The 14,328-nt window shown below is 52.6% G+C and overlaps 1 protein-coding gene across 6 annotated transcripts; it reads right to left on the reverse strand.

The window, feature by feature from the left end:
• Nucleotides 1-3,613: 3,613 nt before the first annotated feature.
• Nucleotides 3,614-12,122, reverse strand: LACC1 (laccase domain containing 1). Of its 6 annotated transcripts, XM_044448299.1 has the most exons (7): nt 11,914-12,117; nt 11,201-11,505; nt 9,108-9,729; nt 8,361-8,542; nt 7,242-7,407; nt 5,511-5,736; nt 3,614-4,501 (listed from the first exon to the last, which is right to left on the reverse strand). In XM_044448299.1, the coding sequence occupies exons 3-7, from the start codon at nt 9,676-9,678 to the stop codon at nt 4,327-4,329; spliced, it is 1,320 nt and encodes a 439-aa protein (XP_044304234.1). In that variant the 5' UTR covers nt 9,679-9,729; nt 11,201-11,505; nt 11,914-12,117; the 3' UTR covers nt 3,614-4,326. The 6 variants fall into 6 exon arrangements, with proteins under 6 accessions (XP_044304234.1, XP_044304236.1, XP_044304233.1 ...); XM_044448301.1 differs by lacking the exon at nt 11,201-11,505 and having other exon boundaries at nt 9,108-9,708; XM_044448298.1 differs by lacking the exon at nt 11,201-11,505.
• Between the last annotated feature and the right edge of the window lie 2,206 nt (nt 12,123-14,328).

Consider the following 14,328-nt stretch of genomic DNA (forward strand, 5'->3'; position numbering starts at 1 on the left):
ACAGCCTTGGATGACAAGCGTGGCCAGACGGGTTGCTCGAAAGGAAAAGGACGGGATATAAATATACTTAACAAAATAGATGAGCACTTGCAACCTGTGGCAGTGGCGGAATGGGCCCTTCCTACCAGGAGCTGCCCCAACAACTTTGCTGCGTGTGGATCTTTCTAGCTCTATGGGGGACCCCGGCCCGTTTGGTACTGTGACCTGGGCTTGTGCCTTGTCGCTCGGGTCTCATTTCTCTGGCTGCCCACAGCCTGGACTGTTTCCACCCAGGCAGCAATCCCAGAAGAATCTCCAGTGGCCATCTTTCGCTCATCCCAGGCAAACCTAGCCGGGTTCCATCGAGGTGACAGCGCAAGGCCAGGAAGAGGCTGGGCTGCGATCGCAGGAGCCGTGCTTGCATGCACCGCAGTGCCTTTTGGTACTCACAGCGGCCTGGAGACGAGCAGGGCACCCCATTAGGGTTGAAAGGAATTTTCTGGTTAATTAAAAAGGAGAGTGATGGGTACAAATACACATAAAAACAATTTGAACCTTTTTAGTTTATGCTTAGGACCACACACTTTATTCCAGAAAATACCCAAGACTGGAGGCAGAGCAATGACTGCGGATTCGAGTTGTCAGCGGCTTCCTCTCTAGCAGCAATGCTGAAAACTGCCAGATCCGCACGGAAAGCTCCCCTTCGGATGAGCAACTTGGCAGGTAGTGGAGCTGTGTGCGCGCAAAAGCCTCACGCCAGATGGTCCACATAAAAATGATTGTTCCAGTGGGAATCAAGGTCAATATGCTGTCTGCGGTGCCCAATATGAGCCAGAACTTAAGTTTGCATCGCATGTTAAATTGCGTGCATCGTTACAGTATGTAAGGGGGGCAGAGAGTGAAGGAAAACACGGCACACAAAGGAGGCATTTTGCTTTCTTCTTGGAACAGTCAGAGTTCAGGAATTCCCTGACCAAGTCCATGCATCGCTGGACACAACTGCCGTTCTACTCCTATAAGGAGGACTTTTGGGTAAAAGGGAAGGCTAAAACTCTAATAAACAAACAAACAAGTCAGGCGGCTTAAGTAAAGCAGCTCAGGCATGGGAGGTACAGCCCTGGCTTCCGACGGATCTCATGTCCGTCTCCTGCATCTGGCTAACCAATCGGCGAATCTATCCTTTTCCAACTTGGTGCTCTCCAACTGGATGGGGCTATAATGGGAGGCTCAACCGGCAGGCCAAATGCCGTCTCCCAGGACCTCTTACCAGCAGCACTCCAGTAGTGGGTTGAGCTGAAAGCAACATGGCGGAGCCCGCCAGAGCTTCCAAGAACGCCCGTGTGCTTTGGCTTAAAGCTCTCCTCGCCAGCATCTAAGACGGGAAGGCATCACACCTTTTCGGAATGGAGCAAAACTGTTCAAAAGACACGGGATGCGGGGAGGTAGCTCGTGAGGACCAGCTTGGCCTCCAGGCGAGCTCCTGGCCTTCAGCTGTCCCTAACCCAAACCCAAACTGGACTTTAATCCAAACCTGCATACAGGGCTGAAATCTAAAGCCATTCCTTGAGCTTTGAACTTTTGTGTTCTGTACTTAATATAGAAAAATGGGAATGCCAAAGGATCAAACTGCAGATGTAAAATTCTGTACCACTGCAGCGATTGAATGGCATTCTTGTTCACAGGTTATTCTCTTGGTCCTCAAAATACCCTATACCCTTTCATGGAAGGTCACCTCTAGCTTTTAAACGACATGAATATTGTTATTTATGCTATTAGTACTTTGACAGTTTTTATCATTACAGTTCTTGTGATTGCAACCTGCCCTGGTTGTTCCGTATATGGAAAGGTGGGACAGAATAAAGAATATTCTGAAATAAAGAAATAAACCTTTTTGGAAGCAGCTGTAAAAGCAAAGTGCATTGGCATTTACATCATCCAGTTACAGGTGTAAAAGGGAGCAACCTGCATGTACAGGACGAAAAGGGTTTCCGTCTCCTGTTGACAGTCGTGAGACTGGAAAAAATCTCCCGTAATAGTTTGTCTAGTTCACTGCTGGCATCCAGCACTAGGAGAGGGCGAGGGCTGCTAAAGCTGCCGCTCGCTTGGAAGAGGAGTCCCACCTCTTGCCACACTGCGATATGCGGAACAGGCGGCCGCCGTTTGTGGCATTACTCACTGCATGCAGCCGCTGCGTTCAGTTCCCAGGGTCTAGCGTGGCCGGCAACCTTCTAGAATCGGCCTCCCGCCTTTGGTGACGTTTCGCCAGCCCTTTGCCTGCCATGGATAGCGAAATAGCAGAAGTTGTGGGGAAACACGTCTGATGTAGAAAGGAAGATTTACTTGTGAAACCGAAGGCTGGTGTTTTCCCAGACAACCCCGTGAAGCCGCTGAAGATGGCAAGCGGGTCGGGTGATTCTGGTGGGTTTGTGAGGCTAAAGACGGGGATGAAACTGGCATGTCAACTGTAGGACTTTATACTAAGTGGCGGATCGCAGCGTTCAGCGAGGGCTTCCATGCGCAAGGCAGTGCTTGGGCCCCCCGGTATTTCGCTCACGCTGCTCTGTGGCACATTTTGTCTTCCCCCGCCGTTGCCCCCACACGGTTGAGCCACTGCTCTCCTTAAGAGGGAAAATGCAGAATCGCTTCTTTCTCCAATCCGCTCTGGTGTGCTTTTCTCGCAGGAGGCTGCCCGGCTGCCCCTGGGCAGAGGGGATACTGGGGCAGTGGGGACTGGTGGTGGGAGCCGTGCTTGGTGCGCTGGCCTGTGTGGCCCTCGCTGGCCGGACCTTTGGGGTGGACGGAGCAAGGAAGGGGCCGGGCGGGAGGTGAGGCACGAGGGCCTCCGGGGGCTTTGGCACCTCCGAGCTCCTGCAGCGGCTCTGTAGCCTCCGTTGCCATTGTCCTCTTGCTCGAGGAACAGCTGGCTGAGCGGCACATCTGCTCTGAGGGAAACCAGGTGCTATTCCATTTTCTTATGAGTAACGCAGTTGCCCTCAGTGGGGCTACTTTGGGGGTGTGGGCGAAGGCTGTTCTTGCTTGCTTGTGGCTGGAGGGAATGTGGCAAATACAAACTGAATACCTGCCCCTAGGAGAGGCAGGGGCTGCAGCTGAGTGGAGCAACTGCCACACGTAACACCCCTACACACACACACAGAGGAAAGCTTTTCAGAGGGTGCACAGCCTCATGAAGAGGTGTGACTCGCCTGCCTCCGGGAGGCTTGGGGCCATGTGGGAATAAAACCTTCCGGTGCAGGAACCCCTGCACTTATCCCGAATCTCTGACCACACAGTGCAGCCCAGTGGATCCGCTCGGGAACTGCAAGCTCTCCCAGATTAAGACTTGCGGAAACCCGTGTCCGAGTGCGGCCGACCCCACACGCCACGGAGCAGTGGGGGGCGCTCCGGCTCGCCTCCTCTGGCCAGGCGGCCACCCAAGCATGTGTGGGGGGCATAAGTTGCGACCTCAGGAGGGAAGGACGAGGCGCTTCCAGAGGAGCAGTTCCCACCCGCCAGTGCAAGCGGGGCGCCAAAGGCCGGAGGCCACAGCCAACCCCTCCGGTCCTCCCTCCCTTTGACCAGCGCTTTGCGTCCAGGAGTGCCCAATTAGAGAAACGCACAGAGGGGGAGGGAAATGTGACGGCCCGGTCTCACTGTATTTTATTTACAAGTGCGGGGAAAGCGGGGATGTGGTGTAAGCAGCACTTTTCTGGACTAATCTTGGCAGTGGCCCACACCGCCACGTATCCGGGGGTTTGCTCTCTAAATCGAGGGTTGGCTCAGAGCGACTGTATCCTGACCCAACGGACAAAATCACTGCCAGTGTAGTAGCAGTATTATGATGATTATGCATTTATCTCTTTTTTTCCTCTAGTGAGCAACGCAAGGTGGCTCCCACAGCCCTTTCATCCTCACAACAGCAGCCCTTTGGGAGATGGGGCCAACAAGCGTGAGGGGGCCAAAGCCACCCTGGGCGCGGGGACAAGACGCCTCTGCTCCTGGCTCTCCAGTCCGACAGCTCTGCACCGGGATCTCTGCATGCGCAAGGGCGGCCGCAGGGCCCTCAAGGTGAGACGGGGGGCCCGTCCCCTGCGTACTGCGCCTTTCCGTAAGAGTGTCGGTCGCGAGACTCAGCAGTGGAGATTTGGCTGGGGAGAAGCACCCTCAGGAAAAGTCCAGTCTGACACTCGGCAGTTCTGGCAGGTTGTCCGTTTATTTCAAAAATGTCTAAACCAACTAACTTCCAGGGCAAGAGCCCTTCCAAGGGGACTTGGACAGAAGCAAGTCCCAAGTGGCGAAAAGGCCCAGCACAGGAAGCACCAGAGCCGCATGACTCCGGCACGGCGACGCTCAGTCCTTAATGGAGATGAAGCCAATCTGCGTGCCGAAGTTCTCACCGTCCCGAACGTGGGAGTAGAACCGATCGGGGCAGCACGATGTACAGAGAGTGAGGTTTTGCTTCTGGTCTGTTACAGAATCATCCTGAATGTTCTGCGGTAAAACACCCTCGGCCTCCAGAAGAACCCTTTCGCAGGAAGGGGGAAAGAGAGCATTTTGTCTGTTATGCGCCTGGGTATTACTGCCAGCACCTGTTTTAAAACTCCTTATATGGGATTAACTCCCATGACCTAGTTTCACAAAGCGGCTAAGACTGGCAAACATGGTTATTCATGCTTCTTTTTTTCTTTTCTTTTCATTTCAAGTTTTTATATGCTGTCCAATACCACAGTCTCTGGATGGCTTACAAAATAAACATAAAAACATAAAACAGCTTACCAACAAACACACTGCATCTGACGATTAATTATACAATCAGAGATAAAACCAATGAAATATTGAAATGTTGGGGAAATAAAAAGGTTTTCGTCTAACATTGAAAAGAATAAAGGGACGGCACTAGGACAGTGCCCTGGCGAGCATGTTCCAAAGTCGGGGCACCACCACTGAAAAGGCCCTCGATACCTTGCAGATTTATTTATATTTATTTTATTTAGGAAGCTTCTATGCAGCCCCATTCGCCAAAGCCTCAGGGTGGCTCACAACAATAATGTCTTAGGAGCTTAGAAACATCAAGCCAGACTGAATGGTGCTCTGTTGGACTACAAGCCACAGTAAGTATATGACCAGTTACCATGTGCAGCTGAGGTTAAAGTATAGCCTAGCCTAAGTAAAATGCTGCTCCTCACCAGAAGTAATATTTAAATCGATCTTATTCATGTATTTCGTAATCTGTAGATTGGCCCACAACCTGGCACTTCCAAGACGCGTCCATGAGCGAGGTCAGCACAGCCTGCACCCTCATGCAGTGAAGCAGAGGCAGAGTGAAGACAGGACGGCAGCGCCCGCACGGGGCACATGGGCCTCCATGGGAGGGTCTCCTGGGCCGGGCCAGGCGAGGAAGGGCAGAGCACGCGGGTGGGGGGGCTCCCTCCCCTTCGGCTGCCCCGCCGTTGATCCGGGAAAGGACGGCCTCAGCAGGAGAGGCCTGCTCTTGCCAGCCCTGGGGCTCCAGGAAGAACAGCAGCCCAGCTTACCGTGTGGCTCTCCTAATATCGACGTAAGGGCTGGACGATTCGTAAAGCCGCACGCACTTTGGGTCGATTCGGTAAAATTCCTCTGCCGATTCCCGGGGCAGCCGGAAGCAGCACGGCCCCACCGAGGGGCCCAGGAGCACGAGGATGTCCTCCGCCTTGCAGCCGTACTCGGTCCTCATGGCCCGCACGACGGCCGTCGACACGCCCCGCAGGGTGCCCTGCCAGCCTGCGGAGGGGAGAAGAACAGGCGCCTCACCTTTGGGCCCCGGCAGGCGAAAGCGAGGACCACCGCCGTCCCGGCACAAAGGGGTGCCGGCTTTTCGATATGTGCGGCAGGTGTGAACGAGCGTCTCTGGGCAGGCAAGTCTGCATCACAGGCCAAAGCAGACACCGTGTTGGTACCTGTCCTTGCTTTTTGCACGTCTCGCTCCACTTACGTGTCAGGTGCAGCCCACCTGTGCATTTCGCACCTGCCAAGATCTCCATGGAGATTCCCAGCATCCACAATGACCGAGGGGAGCTGGCAGACTGAAGCTGACCCCAGGGCTGCCCCCTGGAATGGCTGCCCCTCGAAGAACGGTGTGGGGCAGTGGTAATGAGCATGGGCGTGGGGCTCAGGCGACCCGGGTTCAAGTCCCCGCTCGGCCAGGGAGCCCACTGGGTGACTTTGGGCCAGGCACAGGCTCTCGGCCCAGCCTACCTCACAGGGTTGTTGCTGTGGGAGGTAAGATTGAGAGCAGGAGGAGGAGACGGATGTACGCCATCTCCGAGTTCCCTGGAAGGCACAAAGGTGGGATGTAAATATAATTCATACATAAGGCTATAGAAGCGTAATGGCCCCTGCCTGGAAGGTCCATCCGTTCCCTCCACAGCTTGGCAAAGATGGCCCCAGGCCTGTGATGCTGCCTAAGCCCGGAGGAGCTGAGCCTAAGCGCTCGTCTGCGAGCCCCACACGGGAGCTGGAAGCGAGAACCACGCGAGCGCCCAACACGTGCTCCGGATGCTCCGGCGGGGGCGAGGCTGCGGGGCCGGTGAGAAACTGCTGCGGCACCGGCTGAGCACTAAACCTTGTCCTCTGTCTTCCCATTCCTTCGGCAGGCCTTCCCCGCTCATTCAGCGTGCAGAGAAGCAGCAGTTTCCTTGAACCATTAGAGGAAAAGGGCAATCCAGCACGTGTGCGTCCAACTTTTTTAGAACAGAAATGTCTGTGTGTGTGAAAGATGACAGACCCGGCACCTTTCCCAAAGCTCTGACCCTGCCGGCACCTTCTTCTCCAGCTCAGGTACCAAAACTGAACCAGAGAAAAGCACCTGAAGTGACGCGCATCCCAAGGGACGTGGATTGGGTGAGCTCTCCCTCATATACACCTCTTCTATTCAAAAATAAAATAACATGAAGAGGGGAAGGATTATCTTCTGAAAATGGCTTTGTTCTTGTACCCAGCACAGAATGCTTACAACTCGAGCTCCTCTCTGTGTGGGTTTGTAAGGAATTGGGGAAGAGGCTGAGAAACGTGCGGGAGTTGCACCTAATAGTCCTCCATGGGTAATTAGCTGTGTCAGAGAGAAAAAACAGGAAAAGTAATTACTGTCAGTGGTTCAGAGAGCAAAATGGGAAAGAGACGCCTGCACAAGGAACGAGGCAAGCAGGGAAATCGTGTCAGATGCAGGGCGGGATGCTGCTGCTGGGTGGATTCGGTGGCTTTTGCAAGCCAGCAAGGACTCCTCTTACCCGAATGGGCCGCGCCACAAGCTTTTAGGACAGGATCCGCGAAAAGCACAGGAATGCAATCAGCCCCAGGAGCCGCGATGGTAACACGTTTCTGGTTTGTGATTATCCCGTCGTAGCTGTCTGGTTTGGCCTTTCCCATGACCCAGACATCACTGGCGTGGTTGACCTGTTAACATCAAGCCAAGCTGAAAACCTGAGTTCCAAGAATCTTTCCCGGTGCAACTGATGCTGTTGCCCGCAAACAGCTTTCACTGGCCTGGGAGCACATCGGGTTTACAGGAATTCACCCCCCACCAGAACCACAAATTCCACCCAAGGAGGCAAAGACATGTGTTTCGAATTAAATATTTCTGAGCCCAGAAATATTTCAGTTCTGCTTGGAATACTAGAACTATTAGTATTCCAAGGAATCTAATTCCATACAATCTATGGAATGTGCTCCCCAGAGAGGTCCGCCTGGCGCTGTCATTTGTTTTTCAGCGCCAGGCGAAGACCTTTTTATTCAAACGTCATTTTAACTGTTAATACTATTTATTTATTTTATTCTTCGGCCAGGGCGACTTATTTTATATTGTTAACTTGTTTTATATTTTTATTGTATAATATTTTAATCGATATATTTGTGAGCCGCCCCGAGGCTTCGGCGAATGGGGCGGCATAGAAATTTTCTAAATAAAATAAATAAATAAACTGAATTCACACAAAAAATCCACTCTCTCTCACTGTCAAGCCTTGCCCAGGTTTCTTGATTTCAGTTTCATTGTGGAACAGGGCCAGAGTCATTGCTAAACAACTGGAAGTCTGAAATTCTTACCAACCTACTTTGTGTTACTCAGCGAGTCAGATTCTAGGAATTCCCCGCTTCTGCCCCTGCCCTGCCCTGCCCTGCCCTGCCCTAAATGATCAGAAGCCAAGAGAATTCAGGGTCTATTCCCACGTGAATCCCATCACTCAAGCTCTCTTTGGAACCGCTGCTCTGGACACTCTTGGATGCTAAAAGGAGCATTCCGGTTCCCCAAGCTTTTGAGCGAGGCTTCTTGTGGTAGGGGCCACAAGAAGATGGGAAAGGCTTTGAGACACCCTTCTGCAGCCTACCACCTGCAGGATTCTTCGTCTTACCCTTACGCTGTGATACGCGTCTGCATCGAGCCCCGCCACTGCCGCCAGGCGACGGAGGTTTTCCTTGACCACAGCAGGCGGGTCGCGCCGCTTGGAGCTGCTGAAGAGGTTGCAGGAGCTCAGGGTCGGTATGTACGAGATGCCACCAGTCCTGGTTGTGAATCCATGGAGGAAGACGTGATCTAGGGAAGAAGAGCAAGGTGCGGGAACGCATAAGGCCTCCGTTACGCCCTCCGGCACCAGCGTGCGTTAAGGCCGGGCCGAGTAGCAGCCGGGCTTTCTATTTTCTCAAACGGGAGATCAAGCATCTGGAAGAGTCCATTTTAAATGTCCTAAAATCCTTATTTTCAGGCTCTGACCATGCAAACTTTGACATTTGGTTGGCTTTTATTCATTGCCCCATTCTCTGTCTCTGATGGCTCTTTTTATTTTTGTAACAGCTTAACCGATAACGAGTTCTGTGCAAAAAGCATACACAGATTATGTGACCTTCTGGTCAAGTTCAGGGCAGTGTGTGCTCTCCAGCAAAAGGTGCATTTAGAAACTAAATTATTATTCTACAGCAACTCTTTTCAGTAGACGCGCCTGGTCTTTCTGGAGGAGCCAACTTCTCCGGCTGCCGCCACCCATTCCTGTACAATGTCAGCTGTCCCTTACACAGAAAGGCCCAAAGGCTTCCTGCTTGGAAAAACTAACAAGAAGATCAATGGAGGAATAATCAGATTATTAAACATGCGTTCATATTACCTGGGATCAGCGAAGATTTGAGAATGGTGAGGTTTCCCTTCAGACCCGGAAGACTTCCCAAAAAGAACCCGATTTCACTTCGGATGCTTTCCACATCTTGGTCTGTGAGCGGCACCAATTCCCCCTGAGATGTGCAGGGCTCCCAGAGGTCGTTGTCACCACCATTCAACTGCAAATCTTTAAATTCAAACTGATAAACCTTAGTGAAAAGCTGGTTAATATACTCCCTCAATAAGGGTTTCCTCTGCACTGGCAAGATTATTTCGACAGTATTTATGTCTTTTTCATCGAGCTTTTGCTTAACGGTGTACAAAACGGCAGCCGTCGTCTTGCAACAGACAACTGTGAATCCTTTCTCTGGACAATGGAAGCCTTGTGCCGCCTCTGGAAGTCCATCTGTGCCGTTCCTTTCACTTCCGGGCGTTTGGCAACACATGAGGTAAACCGATGGAGCTTGGAAAGCAGTCTTCTCTCCAACAGTTTCTAGGATCTTGCTAATTGATTCCTGGGTCTGAGTATTCCAAGAACTGATTTCCAGGTGGCATAGATCAATTAGAACTGCCTTGGCCATATCCTATGGTGATGGGCAAAACTGGAGCTCCTGGACATGTAATGAGCAATCCTGAGAGAGAGAGAGAGACAGAGAGAGAGACAGAGAGAGACAGAGAGAAGAAAAAGAATGGAGAGTGTGTATTCTTTCCAAGGTCATGCTCTTTCTTTTCTGAGAACAGTCATTACCAAGTCACAACCAGTTGGCTCTTTGGCAGGTAAAGAAACGAATCGGAGAAAACAAGTCCTAAATGTTTCAGGCTGTAATCCAATACCCGTTTAGCTGGGATTCAGCTCCACTGAACTCAATAAGACTTACTGATGACTAGACTTGTGTGGAATTGCACAGCTGCATTATGTGTGCTTTGGAAGCTCTTTGTGAACAGAATTTGGAAGTACAGGTAGCATAACTGAGACACCTTTTCTTTGCATTTCGATTTCTCCCTCTGAAAGAAGTGGAAAGCCAACAGCTTTTTATAGCGTTTCCTTCAATGTTGGATCAGCTTTGCAATCAGCAATTGATTTTTTTACCACATTAAAACAGTCCCCCAGAATGATCTGGCTTTGTATATCTGTTTTATTTAATACGGAAACGCTTAGAAATTAATTTGAATGCAAAATTTAGACTCAGGAATCCAAGCCCATCTTAAGCTAATTCCTCCCACCCCTCAAACTTTCGCCAGCTGGATTTTTCCTTCTCAAAACCACTATTTCTCACATGCATGTGTGACATTGGCCGGACTTTCTGTTGCAGATAGCCACGCGGGCCTTCCACTGAGATGCTTTTGAGGAATCGTGAACAATGATTATTTCAATGTCATTTCCAGGCATTTAAGTTAGAAATGCGGTATGGAAGGCATACAGAATGCACGTCAGGGAAAATCAAAAGCCACAGAAGAGAAGGAAGACCGAAGATGGACGTATTCCATAAAGGAAGCCACGGCCTTGTGTTTACAAGAGCTGGCCAGGGTCGTCAAGGGCGTTCACGCATCGGAAGGCTTCCAACGGTTGTAGAACGTGCCGGCACATAACAAGAACGGCAGAAGCGACAGAATACAGGATCCGGCAGCAACAACTGTGAGAGCGAGAGGCCTGGAAAGCAGAAGTCTCTCTTCCCTGGTCGTGACCCCAGGCCTGCCCCCGTCCTGGCTGGAGGTCTGGCTCAGAGAGGTCTCCAACCCTCACCCCCAAGAGTGTTTTGCAAGGTGTTCCAGTGCTGCTTTTGGGATGCACCCTCATTAGCACAATAAAGTATTTCGGGAACAACATTATGGAAAAAATTGTGCACACAATCCCAGGGAAAGGCTTCTAAGGGGGGTGACCACAGGTGCCCTGGGAGCTCCTTGGGGAGGCAACCTCCAGCGGCCAGTTGCGAAACCTGCTGTGAAAGGAAGACTTTTGGGGGTTTGGCAATCTCCAATAGTGTCCTTGGAAAAATGGAAGGACGGTCATGAAGAGTTGTGGGAGGCAGGGGAAGCCTAGGAGTCCCCATGCAGGAGGCCTGAAGGTGGGGAGAGGCAGGTTATGCTGGAACCGCGACGCACCTGGCTCTTTTGCCCGGCACAATGCCACCCTGGGGCCGATTGGACGGCCTTGTGAGCACCGGCTCACCCCGCGATGGCCGGTGGACAAGGAGAGCGAGGCACCTGCACAGAGCAACAGTCTTTTCTCCTTTACAAGCAGCACTACTTCGGAATATCCCCTTCTTCACTCTTGGACCTCTTCTAGCCAACATCACTCCGAACAGAGATCTTGATCGGACTCTCTTCAAGGATGAGTCCTACCCGTGTTTGCATTCCCAAGATCAGGCTGCAATGCACGCTTGCTTGTGCAAGCGCCCTATAATTTACTGGGAGCAAATTAGGAATTATTATTATTGTTATTATTATATAGGAATGTGTAAGATCAGGCAACAAATTCAAGCCAGGGCTGCACTCTGAAGCATATTTACTAATTTAGTAACTGATGTCACGTTAATGGGCTCCATCCCACCAGGGTTTATACCTTAATGCATTTGTTCAGTTTTCAAGGTACCAGAGGAGCACTTGTAAAATTTAGTGGACTTACACTAAAGCATAATGAATTCAACGGGATTCCTGAGGACTAGGAGGGCTGAGCGACTAAAATAACACTTCCAAGGAAGGCATCAACCAGCTCGCAAACTCAGACGAGAGAAACAGGTAGGTGCCTGGCAGGGCATTAACAGCAAGAGGCCGATACTGCAAAAGCAGAAGAGCAAATAGATGCATTTACTTACTGCAGAAATGCGTTGCAGCACCTGGACGAGTCTGCGCCCTCCCGGAGACCCTATTTTCTCCCCTTTGGGAAACCTCCCAAGAACATGTCGACGAGAAAGGAAGGGAGGAGAGCAGCAGAGCTTGCTTTAAATGCTGCGACAAAATGCGCTGACCCAGTAACGGCGGGGAGTTCCAACGTTTCTGCAAAGCGCTGCTTGTCCAATCAATCCCTCCGAAGTTGCTGCGCTAACCGGAAGAGCGCGCTGACTCCTGGCAGGCGTGCAAAGCGGAGCCGGCGTGCTGTGGCGTGCAAGCTCGGCGCCTCCTGCTTTCCCCCCCCCCCCCCCGCGTGCGGAAGTGGGAGCTCCCCGGTGCAACAGCGCGGGGGGGGGGGTCGCAAAACTTTGGAGCGGCAGCTGCGTTGTGCCAGTCAGTCTGGTCTGCCGTCCACCGGACTGCTTTATGTCTATGGGCAAAGAAATTCCAGCGGCAAAGAAAGCTGCGCTTGCTCTCTCTCGGGTCCGCCCAGATAGACGCGCCTTTTCTTTTTGCACGGCTAAGCAATGCTTTGCAAAGCCTCATACAGCCCGTGGCGTGCCGGGAAAGGCTGGCTCGCCCGCGCATGTATCTCGCTCTGAATATTCCCGAAGTGCACGTGAGGACATGCCCTCTCTTCGGCCAAGCCGAGTGAAGCTTGGATGCAAGCTTTACAGCTCTCCAGGGGTCTTCATCGGGCTAGACGGCCCAGGGAGGGAGGAACAGCGGTTGCAGCCTTGAACCCGCGCTTAGCGCCAGTCTGAGCTGGGACGCGGGGGAGAGCTGCCGAGGCTCAAACTGGGCTCCACCAGCTGCCCCAGCGTGTGCGCGGGGTCCCCCAGCTGCTCCCGGACGAGCGAGCAGTGGTGTTGGTTCTCCAGGTCTGAAAACAGAAAACTCGAATGGTGGCTCGGCTTGCGGCTCGTGAGGGAAAGCGGCCGGCGGCTCAGCGTGTGCAGACGGGGCCGCTCGCAGGGTCTGTCCAGAAAGCTGGAGGGCATTTGCGGGGGGGGCCCGCCTGGGTGTGAACGTCCCCAGAAGCCACGGCGGCCAGGCAGGCCTGGCAAAGGGGTGGCTGGACGCACGAAATGAACACGGGCAGCTGCAGGGCTTCGCCAGCCGGGGCCCGAGGAGGAGGGAACGCGAATGAAGGGGGCCTGGAGGGCGGCAGGCTGTGGCAGGGGCCCCGCAGGCCAGGCGAGCGGCAGGTGGGGCCGGGCCTCAGCCTTTCGCCCGCAGCCCAGGTATGCGGGCAGGACCCAGGCTGTTGCAACGGGACGGCGCGCAAAACGCGTCGGCTAAAGCGCTGCCTTGGAGCAGCGTCTCTGTTCTTGCCGTCGGTAAGTCGCGGAAACCTTGGGCAGCGTGAAAAGTTAGCCGTGCGGGAGTTTTTGCCGGCAGGCGTCTGGTGGAGGCCCTGCTCGCTTCCCACAGGAGCCTCGTGCATTGCAGTGGTTCTCTGTGCATGCTCAGTGGACCGGCTTCCTTGCAAATGGGCGGGGCAGCTTGGCCTTCTCTCTTTCGGTGCCTCGCCCAGGAAAATCCGCAGTGCAGGGCAAACCGTGCCTCCGGGACGATTGCCCCCACGGCTCATTTTCTCACTGAGAAGTTAACCAGGAAGCAGCTGAGGAACCGGTTGAAAAGACCGGATTCATTGGTCCCCGCGGATCGATCGATGGATCGATCAATTAATTAATTAATAGCTTTTCTAACCCATCTGCTACAGACGTCTTGGGACGTCATACAAAAAAATGTTAATTAGCAATTGATTAATGGTTGGAAACTGCCCAGAGAGTCGTTTGGGCCTGTCAGAGACTCTCAGCCAAGCCTCCCTCACAGGGTTGTTGTTGTGAGGGTAAAATGGAGAGGAGAACGATGGAGGCTACCTTGAGCTTCCTTGAAAGGAAAAACAGTTGGGAGGGAAATATAAATTAAACGAGCACCCCTTAAAAGGCGTGCAAGTCATTAAATGGACAGAGCAGTTTCACGGTTTATGTACATGCTAATAAATGGATCTGTCAGCCAGTTTGGGCACCTGCTTCCAGGACCGAATCAAGGATTGATTGGTTGATCGGTTGGTTTATTGAACATGCAGGTAGATTTGGCGTTTGTCTGCAGCTGAAGGCCTCGCAGGTGTTAGAGGAACATACACGAGGGATGCAGGAGACGCAGCTTGAATTTGGGGCAAGGAAACAGTGGGATGCCGTGGAGGCCGAAAGCGGCTCAGAGCGATGGAGGGCCCCGTCTGAGATGCCCTCCTTTTATTTCCAGGTTCCTCCTTTTTGGGATTCAGAGCAAGAAAAAGGAAGCCTGTGGACAAACAAGCCAGTGCAGGCCTTGGCCGTCCGGCGGGACTATTTCTGAGCCTTTGGCCCTCAGGGAGGGCAGATACCGTGTTT

Source organism: Varanus komodoensis, unplaced genomic scaffold (genome assembly GCF_004798865.1).
Source record: "Varanus komodoensis strain SLA01 unplaced genomic scaffold, ASM479886v1 scaffold54, whole genome shotgun sequence".
NCBI classification, from domain to species: domain Eukaryota; kingdom Metazoa; phylum Chordata; class Lepidosauria; order Squamata; family Varanidae; genus Varanus; species Varanus komodoensis.